General features: G+C 43.8%; 1 protein-coding gene across 1 annotated transcript in view; it reads right to left on the reverse strand.

Annotated features, from left to right (window-relative positions):
• LOC139055694 (focadhesin) overlaps positions 1-12,106 on the reverse strand; it is a 307,088-nt gene that overhangs the window by 6,270 nt on the left and 288,712 nt on the right. Inside the window, exon 34 of the mRNA XM_070533225.1 lies at positions 6,745-6,883. Coding sequence (XP_070389326.1) covers positions 6,745-6,883 — 139 coding nt within the window. The remainder of the gene's footprint in view (positions 1-6,744; positions 6,884-12,106) is intronic.

Below are 12,106 nucleotides of genomic sequence, written 5' to 3' on the forward strand. Positions count from 1 at the left end.
TTGTCCTGCAGCACATGTAAATTCTCTGTAGCACCAAGAACATGTGAAATGAATTGTTGCCGCTAGCTGAAGATTTAAAATAACTTAGCATTTGAATGCGCATTTGTAATCAGACTGAAAGCGGTGCTTCGTCGTGTCAGACTATGCGAGAAAGCTTTTGTTGCATTTCACGGATGCCACCTTCTGATGTAAATGGCAATCACGGTGTCTAGGCTGGCAACAATGGCTGAATGTTGCGAATGTGGTTATGGTCTCCTATTGGATTGCACCGCCCTAGCAAATATGGCATGCTTTGGAATCGAGTAAGCCCTACAACAATTCCTTGCAAGCTGCCATTTTCATTTGAAAACCTTCCTGCCAAACATACCTAAGCATTTTCCATGGGAGATGACGTGTTCGACACATTCCCTGTACCACCAAGATGGATGCTTCTGCTAAGGGAATCACTAACTGCAGTCAACATTGGGCTTGTGCGCTTGCATGATGACGAGCCAAGTTCGAATTATCCGGTTTCGATAATTGGATTTAGACAAGGCCTCTCAAGTGAAACTGTTTGAATTCACCACAAACCTTCACCTCCGCCTTGGCTCCTGTATTCGAACCGATGTTATCTATTTTGACTTTGCAAAGGCATTTGATCATGTCCCCATCACCGTCTTACCGCGAAACTTTCTTGCCTTTATCTTGACCCCCTTATATTGTCCTGAATTGCATGTTTTCTCATAAACCACTCACAACATACTTTCATCGATAACCTCAAGTCGTCAAGTAGTCCAATTTTGTCAGGGGTACCAAAGGGCTCTGAGCTTGAGTCTCTTTTGTTTCTCATTTTTATAAATGACCTCCCTAACAGCACTCTTTCATCAATCCGGTTATTCAATGATGACTGCGTCCTGTATCGACCGGTGCATATCGTCCAATAATGACCAAATTAACCCCTTTTAATACTCCAGGAAGACCTAGGCAAAATAGTAAATTGGCTCATGTTCCTCAACACTTCCAAATGCAAGTACATGTGTGTAACTCGCAAGCAGCAAATTGTTAACCACCAGTACTCTCTTAATTCTACATCCCTCACTCAAGTTGACTCTTACCGTCATCTCAGTGTTATTACCACTAATCAACTTACATGGTCTGCACACATAACGCAATTTATAAATGACTGTTCTAAATCACTTGGCCTCCTCAAAAGATAGGTTTTTGTCTCCTGTTCCCACACATAAGCTCACCTATGAAACATTCATTCGGACTAAACTTGAGTATGCCTCAGCAATTTGGAACCCTCACCAGACTTACCTTATTAACTCGCTTGAAGCAGTGCAGAATAGCGCGGCACATTTTATCGCTTCAAACTATGACTGGCATATAGGTGGCATTAAATCATCCCTCAGCATCACTAGTTTAAGACTTCGTAGGAATATTTCACAACTTTCCCTTTTCCACAAACCGCATTATAATTTCCTCCCACCTCAGGAACACTATTTTACTTCCATCCAAATGCACTTCTTAACATCTGTTTAGCAACCTGAGTCTACAACGTCTGCATAGTACCTCTAATGCCGTCAACAAATCTATGTTATCTACTGCTATTGAACTGTGGAACGCACTACCCAACGATATGTACACATGAACTTGTTTATCAGGTGACCATGTTTTACCGCCTAACAAATGTTATCGCACAGTGCAGGACACGTCTGCATGTATCGGATGTTTCAGAAAGTCGTCGATGGTTCTATCTGCTGTCTGTTATCGCCGAACCTCGTGTAATCTGATTGCATGTATGTGCGACGCAAATGGTGTAGAACTTTCTGGAAGACATCAGTGGACACCAGCGATTACTGTGGAACGTTTCATGGCTCATGTATAAAAGCTGATGTGCTTGACCCACTGATCAGATTTTCGCCAATCACCGACTGTGTTTGCCACTGTCGCCATTCTTTGAGTGTAGCGTGTTTTATTGGGTGAACTTGTGCCCTCAAAAACGGGCTACACTCAAAGAATGGTGACCAGTGACTGCATTCCAGCGTAGTTTGTTGAGTTTGTGCGGTGGTTGAAATTGCCAGTTATGCATTTCCAGTATCTTCTCGATGCTAGTGGCCTTGCGAAGAAACTCATCGACAGTCTTCGGTGGGCTTCATATCATTCCGGCGAAAAGTTCCTCCTTCATACCACGCACGAGTAGGTGGACTTTCTTCTCCTGCTACCTTTGCTGTTTGGGGTGGCAGAATAGACGCTAGTTGCATCATTCCCAGTATTGATGCTTTCTTCACCGTCACTACTGCGTGACAATATAGTAAATGAAAGTGATTCAGATAAATTTAGGCACCTATTGCCATGTTTTTTAAACCCTTAACCTACCACTACTGCGCTGTTACTCATCAACACTGGTTGATGAGTAACACTTTTGCACTGGTTTTTTTATACTGCCGGTTGTGCTGTCAGTTCTACTGCCAACTTGTACGTTACTTTTTGTTTTGTTTTTTCTCGCCCATCCTCTTCTAGCATGTATACTAAGTTTTGTTTAGCATTGTATAGCTAAGTTAACTCTTGTATAATAATGACCATAGTGTTCATTGATGCACTTGCGCCCCCCCCCCCCCCCTTACGTAATACCCTGAAAGGGGTCCTTTTTTTTAAGAGACAATAAATGATGATGATGATGATGATAACGATGATGAAGGCTAATTTCAGAATTGAAATAACAAGTGTGGTCCCATAGAAATGTGTGGATGCAGGCCAGGACCTTCATTCGGGATAAAATTCAATGAAAAATAGAATCGGTTTAACCACAGTCAAATTAAATGAAGTCGGCTGTACCTAATATAAAAAAATTTGATACCAAGTCTTATGCTTACAAACCTTGTGCAAAAATGTGCAGTACATGCTCACGAGTCTGCTCACATTATGTAACAACAATATTACTAGATTTCAGTAACTTAAGTACCTAGGAATCGAGACGCATAGTATGGTATAGTTTTATTAAAGGGAACACCAAATTAGTATGCCAGCACTGATAACAACTCACTTTGTTTACAAAAGTTTGGAAAATATTTTTGATCGATGGTAAAGGTAAAGAAATAGATAACGTTATGCTGTCCCGAATAGCAATGTGATTTTCAGCTTAACAGCGAGTTGTACTGTGCCTAATAAAAATCTTGTATTTTTTAGAAAGTTTTGCTTTCCAGTTTTCTTCCAGAAAACAGAAGGGCTTTTCCAACTTTGTGGCTTAAGGCCAATCTGTGCAACAGACAAAAGTGGGGACTGCACATCACGTGACTTGGCACGGCTCTGTGCGGTCACCAGCGTAGACTAGGTTGGGGCACCGTTTCACTTTCGGGTTCGGCATTGTTTGCCACCTGCCATAGCTTCTCAAATGCTGCAGATGCGTCCATGCAAACGCATCTGCAGCTGGGTGGTCAGTGCATTAGTCGCAATACATTTTTGAGCCTACCATGAGCTAATCTTGTGACGACTTACTCAAAGCTACTAAAAGAGCTACTAAATATGTTCCCACAAACGGCATTTGGAACGAGGGTCACATACCATACAGTGTTCCACAATGATGGCAGCCATGAATGGTCATCCCATAGACTTGCTTTTATTGGCGAAACAGTTTGTTGGCTTTCTGAGCATTGTGTGGCATGCATTGATGTGGTAACTTTAGTTGCAGCCATGCCAACACCTATTGACACAGTTCCAATTAGGCTTAACGGGCTAGACAGCACGGCCAATAGTGTGGTCGTGATGAAAATTACTGCCGGCCGATGGGACAACGAGCTGCAAGCCGATGCGGAAACCCTGTCTCTAACATGTCCCTGAGGATGGCTCATGAGTGATCGGTCTCGAGATCATGCGTATGGGGTAAACTGAGGGCCATTGAAGCGACATACACTGGGGTCCGGGGGCAACCAGCCGGCAACAAGCTCATCTGTGTGCTTATACTCGCATGTGGACAGAAAGCTCCAAGCTGTGCAAATCTGCGAGTATGAATACTGAACACACATATAGAATACGATCTTTGTGCATTCGTGCTCTCCATATGCACTGCTTTTGTTCCCCTCCTTCTGTCCACGTCGCATTAATCATTTCAATCGGTTTCATCAACCTGGACGAACCTTGTATGGATAAACATTGCATGCCATGACAATGCTGCCCACATGGCCAGGTATCTCACTGAATATACCAAATATTTAAAAAAAAAATTATAGTAGATATGCGATTCGCGAGCCCAGTTATCTGAATGTTTACTACTAAATTTAAAATCGAATACATGAGTATCTGAACATCCGTAGTTTCAATGGATGCTGTGCCTCAGCCCCAGGTTCAGCACGAATCCCACCCTACGCAGCGCTGAAAAGGTAGCTTTTACTAAGACAGTGTCTCTACATGCTCCTACAAAAGTCTAGATATGCCACGGAATCCAGTGACATCGTACTTCGAGCGAATCAGAACTTGTGTTTGTACTTATTTCTGCTAACCACTACATCCTGCACTTTGGTGCTTTGTGATGCTGCATTAATGGCATGAATTTAGACCAACTCGCCAGGCATATACCCAGGATTCTCATACTTGGGGGGGGGGGGGGGGGTGCAAAAGAGAAATGAAATAAGGTGTATCTCACAGATATGCCCTGTAAGGTATACCCCTCCTTCAACTGGCAAACAAGGAACCACATCAAATGGGCTCGCGCAGGTAGAACACTGCCAAGAACAAGTAAACAAGCGAAAGTGTGAAATAAGGATTTCCATAGTAGATTACAACTTTAAACAAAACTGCAGTTCGCAACCAAGGCACATGGTTCGCACAGAGCTGTGTTACTCCGCCAGCCAATCACAGAAGCAAACAAATTGTTGTCGTGAGGTCTTTTCAAAATGGCGTCATACTTGGTGCCTCCGGAGCGTCCGCTGTTCTTGAAGAATCTTTTAATCGACGGAAGCAATGAGGTGTGCAACAGACATGGACAAAGTGTATGGAGACTGAGCATTTCACTATTCAAAAGTCTGCGGTACAGTTCATTTCACTGCTGAGGCCGTTTTACTCATGAAACTTCACTGCCAACTGAAGTGAAACTTGACAATAAATAGTTACAGCGAAGCAAGCATTTTATTTCAGTTCAATAAAGAATTAGGCTTTCGCCATTCCACCCTAATAGGGGAGGGAAAACATAAAATTACGCACTAATAATTTTATTTTTGTGGTTACCACCTTATTCGGGCAAAACTAAAATTTTGAAGTATGAATTATTTTCAGCCTCGCGAAGGAACAGTGGCTTGCAGTTGAGGGCGTGGGTGGGGCTTCACTGCACACTTAAGTTGTACGTATCTGACTATAGTACATTTCTTTTATTCAGCTCTTGAAGAAATATACCGAAATATATATTGGCGGAACAATCAGAGTTCTTTTGGATCCTTCATTCACTGCTCTACCAAGTTAAATGCCTAAACCGACTCGTATGGTTATTTGGGAAGTTGCGTAACCATGTGTGGCCGTCAGTACCATACAACCGCATAAAGCGCAGGAAGCTGCAGTTCTAGACATACTGTGCCCCCCGTGGAAAGTTAGAAAAACACCTACACAAGAACAGCAGAGAAGTGGCCATATCAGGCAGCTCGACTGATAACTGTAGAAGCGTCATTCAAAATACACGGCATTGTTCTCTACTTCTTTTTTAAATAAAAAGATGTGGATCCATAAATATTTTCATAAACAATGGTTAACTTTGTTAATTTTCGCTTTTCCTTCCTGTTTGGCTGTTGCCTTGGCTCTCTCCCTTAGTAGATGGCTTAATTTGTCAACTCCTAGCGAATCTTGTTTCCAGTTGCCAATTTTGCACGAGAAGTCCTGTACAATTAGGGAAAAACCAAACGAGGTAACAGGTGGCAGTTATATTGCTTATGGGTTTAAGGGTTATCGCAGGGTTTGATGATGCACGCTGTTTTGCCTTATTTTATTTTCCACCTTATCTAACCCATATCGTGGGTATATGGTTCCTAGGATCTGCCAGCGTCGTGACGAGCCGTCACTCAAGGAAATAATGAAGCAAAAGGAAAAGTTAAATGCAACTGGTGTTTTCTCCAGCCGCAACTCGTTCCAAGAGCATACAGACCGGCTGACTCTGAACCCAATCCCTTTCCTGGTTCCTGGGTCAATCTAAACAAAGAATATTGAACTAACGAAGCAACAGCGATGCGCATTACTGTTGAATAGGTGGTGACAACTGAACGTATCTCGAGTTAATTGCATGGGCAACAAATTTATGAGAAAACTGGCCTTCACACCCCAGGGGATGCCAATAACTACCGCCATCCAAAAGGAGTGAAAAAGAAGCAAAATGTTACTGCCAAATAGCTGTCAAGTATCACACTGATTTGGTGGCGCTTTAGCAACGTGTGTGAGGAGTGGTGGCGTAGGCGGGGAAAGGGGGGGGGGGTCGGTGTATAGGTGTATGCCGCTTAATTTCGGAGCGGGGGGGTTCTTGGGCCTCCCCCACCCGGACCCCCCTCTGGGTATGGCGATATGGGTTAGATAAGGTGGAAAATAAAATAAGGCAAAACAGCGTGCATCATCAAACCCTGCGATAACCCTTAAACCCATAAGCAATATAACTGTCACCCGTTACCTCGTTTGGTTTTTCCCTAATTGTACAGGCGATGTGGGCGTGCCTGCAACTCGCCCACATCGCCACCCGAATTGTTGCAAGTGAAGCACCTTTGCAGAGCATGCATGCAATAAATGAAGCCTCACCTTGAGTTCCTCCCGCAATGCACCTTCCTTGATTGCCACAAGGCAGTCAACAAACCAGCGCATTTGTCGGCCAACCTCCTCGGCTATTGGCTCAGGAAAGCGTAAGCACTGGCTCAGCAGCCACAGCACCTGTCCACCACTGCAGAAGGCAGGAAGAAGGAACATTTTTATGCTACTTAGTATTCAGCTTGCTAGCCAAAGTACTGGGCTGATCATTGTTAAAGGGAACACGGGAGTGCATAGCCAGTGCTCAGCGAGGCGCTAACTGTGGGCATCCACTCGGCACAGGTGTGCACAGCTGCCGGAACAGTACACTCCACGTGTTTTCTCATACTGCACTGTCCAGTGCTTGGCCCAGTGCTGGGCAGTAGCAGACGACGCGCAGAGTGTACTGCTCACTCCCGAGTGGGTCTCGGCACATGCGCCAGAAATGGGCACCTCAGGGAGTCCCAGCAACGCACTCGCATGTTCTCTCTAACAGTGGTCGACTCCACACTTCAAAGTTGATACATTTAAACCTTTATACAGTTAAGCCTCGATATAACGACATTCTCAATATAATGAACTACAAAAGGGTGTTTAACTGAGCTAGTTGGTTCATTCTTCGAGGACTGTAACAGCAGAAATTAAGGAACATGGACACAGAAGGAATGAGTAGATGAGGACGCAGCTGGACTGTCAACTGATTTCTTTATTGAAATCCTTGCTCTTACTTATTTCGTCGCCATATCTCCTTTCTTATCTATTTGAGGATGTCTCAACAAGGTGACTTCCTTTCTTGTTGAGGCCACTGATGGTGTGCTTACACATTGCACTCCTGTTTTACTTATCTCAAATGCCTTAAGGATCTTCCAGTTTGCCTATCGTCGTTCCTTTTCAGGACTAGCATTTCATGAAATTTCGGGGTGCACGTGCTTACTTGGCTATCTTGTCCCTTCTTGTTCATTTCGCTATGTTGGCAGTGCAAGGCCAGATTGCTGCCAGGGGTCCCTGAAAGTTATGATGCGTGCTTTCTTGTTCGATCATTAAGGCATTTACCTGCTTGCCCTATGCATTCTTTTCCACAGGACAGGGGGATGGTGTACACTACTCCTTTGAGATGATCGCAGTATCTGGCATTGTGGTTTCTTCTTTTTCTGGTTCACTCGTGCACACATACTTTTTCCCTTGTACGGTGCTGAGCACACTACTCGGATGCCGTGTCTTTTACCAATCTTGATGAGATTGTGGATCAGTCCATGCACATATGGAATTTTTTCACAATTAGTTTTTACATCCGCAACTTCAGGTCCACTTTTGCTTTCTTGTTTTCTTTCAATCTTCTCTACGAGGCCTTCAGCTATGCTGCATAGCATCAACACAGGGTACCCTGCATTTTTCAGCCTACTTAACTGCTGCTGAAAACTTTGTTCAGTTTGATGCTGGCACGGTTTCTTCAGTGCTGATCTAAACGCTGCACTCGCTATTACCCATTTTCCAGTCTTGGAATGGCTTGACGTGAAAGGAAGAAATTGTTTCTTTGTTCTGGGCTTGTACCTCCAGCATAAATGTCCCGGTTGGAATTCTAGTAAAATGTCTAGGAACTACAGAAAACTGTGGTTCGAATGCTCATAAGTGAAGTTCAGCTCTGGGCACGTTGATCGAAAGGACTCCAGTACGTTGTCCTTATGATGTTGGTAATCTGTTGCATTCTCTGTTTGGCACAGTATCAAGAAGTCATCCACGTATCGACAGATCCTTCTGATGTGCCTTTCCTTGATGGATACTTGAATTTTCTTGTCGCATGCTGCCAAGTTCAAGTCACTCAAGATTGGTACTATTTTTGATCCAATGCAGACCCCTCTTTTTTGGACAAACAAGGTTCCATCATGCACAGCGATTGTGGCAGCGAGATAGGCTTTCAACAGCTCCAAGAAGGTTTCCACAGACATTCCTACCGAGTTTTAAAATAGAATGGCTCCTTGCTTCTTGATGGTCTCTCTCAGTACATTAATCAAATCCATGTGCGTTATTGAATAATACATGTCTTCAATGTCGATAGAGAACCCGTACCAATAATTCATTTTGTACATTTTTATCTCGGAGATTAGTTCGTCAGAGTTCCTCATCATGAACAGATATTTGACCCTAACTTGGGAAAGTTGCTTGAAAAGGTGTGCCGAAAGCAGCAATTGCCAAATGTCTGCTTCTGATAAAAGGGCACAGAAGGGGGTACCAATTTTATGGGTCCTGATAAGGACCCATAACTCGGGAGATTCTTGAGGCATTTGAGATAAGTAAAGCAGGAGTGCAATGTGTATGTACACAGTTAGTGGCCTTGATAAGAAAGGAAGTGACCTTTTTAAGACAGTCTCAGATAGATAAGAAAGGAGATATGGCGACGAGATAAATAAGAGCGGGGATCTTAATAAAAAATTCAGTTGACAGTGCAGCTGCGTCCTCGTCTACTCGTTCTTTCTGTGTCTGTGTTCCTTAATTTCTGCTATTACAATTCTCAAATAATCAACTAGTTAACCTTCTATAACTTCTTGTCCATAGAACACCATGCATTTATAACCACAATGTAATGAAGTGCATTTATGCCCAATTTCAGTTTAACGAAATTTCACTGCCACCATGAGGAATACCACGACAATAAATTGAAACTTCGGTGCACACGCGGCTACTTGCAAATGCACCTCACATTGTGTGCCGCGCGTGACCAGGAGCAACTGCCGAGGCATAAGCGTGCCATGTTTCATATAAAGTGCAAGTGCGATAAGATTCTGTCATGCCCTGCACAGTGTATGTTTTGGGTAAGAGTGAAAGCATGTGAGGGTGAGCCGAGAAGGACGGTGGCTTGATGAACGCAGTCTTCCCGCTTGAGCAAGGGGAAAGGGATTGGCGAAAGTGATTACAGAGCAAGCTTGCAATAATGTGATCAAGCAGAAAAGGAGAGAGAGGGGGGTGGAAGCAGTAGTGTGGCTGTGGCTTCACATGGCTGTTGGTGCGGCTGAGCACGTACACAGCCCATGTGGCCTGTCTTAGAGGTAATCTGCTGTGTGTGCAAAGAGCGGGCATGCCGAGATGGCAAGGCATCATGTGCGCTGTCTTTCTGCGGGTTCAGTACTGTAGCTTGCCTAATCTTGCGTTTCGGAGACGTGTTGAAGGGAAAGGAAGACGAAGCATTCATTCCTCACTGCCGGCGCTTTTCTTGCGAGCATTGTCCCATAGCAGGTGACATAATCAGCCATGGGGGCGGAGTGGATGCGAAAATGTGGCTGGCTTCACTTCATACTATCGATGTGACTACACTGCGACACAGCATTAAACTATCTCTTTCATTGCAAACTCAAATTACAAAAAAAATAAATTTTCTTTCTCATTAAAATTAGCCTTTTCTGATTGTGGGATAATTAAGAAAATTTTGTGGCCCCTTTAATGCAAGAAATATCCATAGGCAGCTGTACTTATCTGCATAAAATGTCGAATTTCAATGTAACAAAATTTTGATATAACAGATCAAATTGCCAATTTTAACTACTTCAATCAATGAAGGTTTAACTGCATAACGATGTCTGCAAAATCAGTCCGTCAAAGTAGAATAAAAGTCGGCTGAACGGGCCATACTGTGAAAGAAGTCGCGAGGCTTCCATATCTGAAAGCGCTAATCAGCCACAAAATGACGAGAATTGGAGCTTCTGTGCCGATCTTGTACTGAGTAGAAGCAAGGGTTGAGGATTTATCCAATAAATAAGGGTGAATTGGTGTACTACGCAATTTATTATTTTCTTCGTGCCCTTAATAATTTGACGTCTGGTTAATTCCTACATCTTCTGTGGTCCCGTGAAATCTGAATTAATGAAGTTTTATTGTAGTGGAGTCATACAATTCTCACTTTTCACAGTGCAGTTTTTTTTTTTATCTGTAACGCATTCTACAGAACAACTCAGGGTGTCTAGCAAGTTGACATTTCCAAATTCTTAGAGGTTTCCAGGTTTTCCCTGAGCACCTTTGCAAAATTCCCTGAATGAGCCAGAACTTTGTTTTGTGTCAACACTGGCTGACACCATGTTGCTCAATGCTGTCACTCTCTAGTAAGCATGCTGAAAAAAAAAATGACTTAATCTAGTTTGAAAAGTAAGGAGCAACATCTATATTATTAAAAAAGAAAACAGAGGGCACTGCAAAAAAAATAATAAAACTCAATCCAAATTGAATCGAACATTTTCAAACACGAATGAAAAGGAGATGCACACATATGTAAATATTTTTTAATATGGGCAATTTCCATCAATTGATAGCAAACTCATCAGTATGAGGCCTGAACTCTGTCACAACTAAGATTCTCTCTCAGCAGCTGGAAAGTTAACCTCAACTGTCCTGACATACTCTCAGCCCGTACACAACATCTCAGTGTTGGGTTTCACTGCTTTAAAGAGTTTATTTTGGTTTGAATGAGGGACACCTGCATCTCGGCGTCAGCCAACACTTCGTTTTTTGAGCTCAAGCTCCTTCAAAGTGGTGGCGGCATGCTTCCGTTCCCATTAATTCCTCAGTGCATTGGTATTTCTGTTCTCATCCTCCTTAATTCTGCCACGCGTTCACCCCATGGATCATTTGAAGCATACTCTTGGTTAGTTGTACAGCCAACGCCCGATTTTTCGGACTCCCTAGGGGCCGCAAAAACATCCGAAAAATCGAACAGTAAAAAAAAAATGAATGCATGTCTTTACTGCCCTTAAGGGCTAAAATTGCCACAGGCACGTCCGAAAAAGCTCCTAAGGCCTGCTAGTAAACTTATTAGGCATATCCGTGCTCGTACTGCGACAGGAGACGGGAGTGCACGTGTGTGCAATTAAGGAATACATACTGTGTCTCGTGACAATTGCCCCTTCCCACACTTGTTATCCTTCACTGCGTAACACTGCTGTACTAAGGCAAAGCTAGCTAACTTTCGGAGACTGGCATTACGCAACGCGCTGTGCTCTGCGAGCTTCGAAGTCAATCGCGAAGATTACAAAGGCGGAGTCGGTGCTATTGCTGACAGCGCCAAATTCTTTCAATGAAAAACGCAGCACCGCACGGCAAGAGGCGTAATACGCTCCTGACAGTGGAGTTTCCCGGCGATGGCCGCGCCACCTGTAGCGTCGAAAGCGCAACTCTGGTACTGATACAACTTCCGTCGACGGGTCGAGTAGAATCAGCTAGGCCTAACGTTGCCGCGGTGGTGGCTACGGCTGCCAGAGGATCTGCGTGCGAGAGCGCCGGTTCGAGGCGGCGAGATAATCAATATGGCGGCGGTGGTAGCTTTGATTAAAGCCATTTCAGGCCTGCAGTCAGGGCAATATACATTGTAGTGGTGCCGCAAAGCCGTGCGAAT

The sequence above is a fragment of the Dermacentor albipictus genome, chromosome 2 (genome assembly GCF_038994185.2).
Source record: "Dermacentor albipictus isolate Rhodes 1998 colony chromosome 2, USDA_Dalb.pri_finalv2, whole genome shotgun sequence".
Classification (NCBI taxonomy): Eukaryota; Metazoa; Arthropoda; class Arachnida; order Ixodida; family Ixodidae; genus Dermacentor; species Dermacentor albipictus.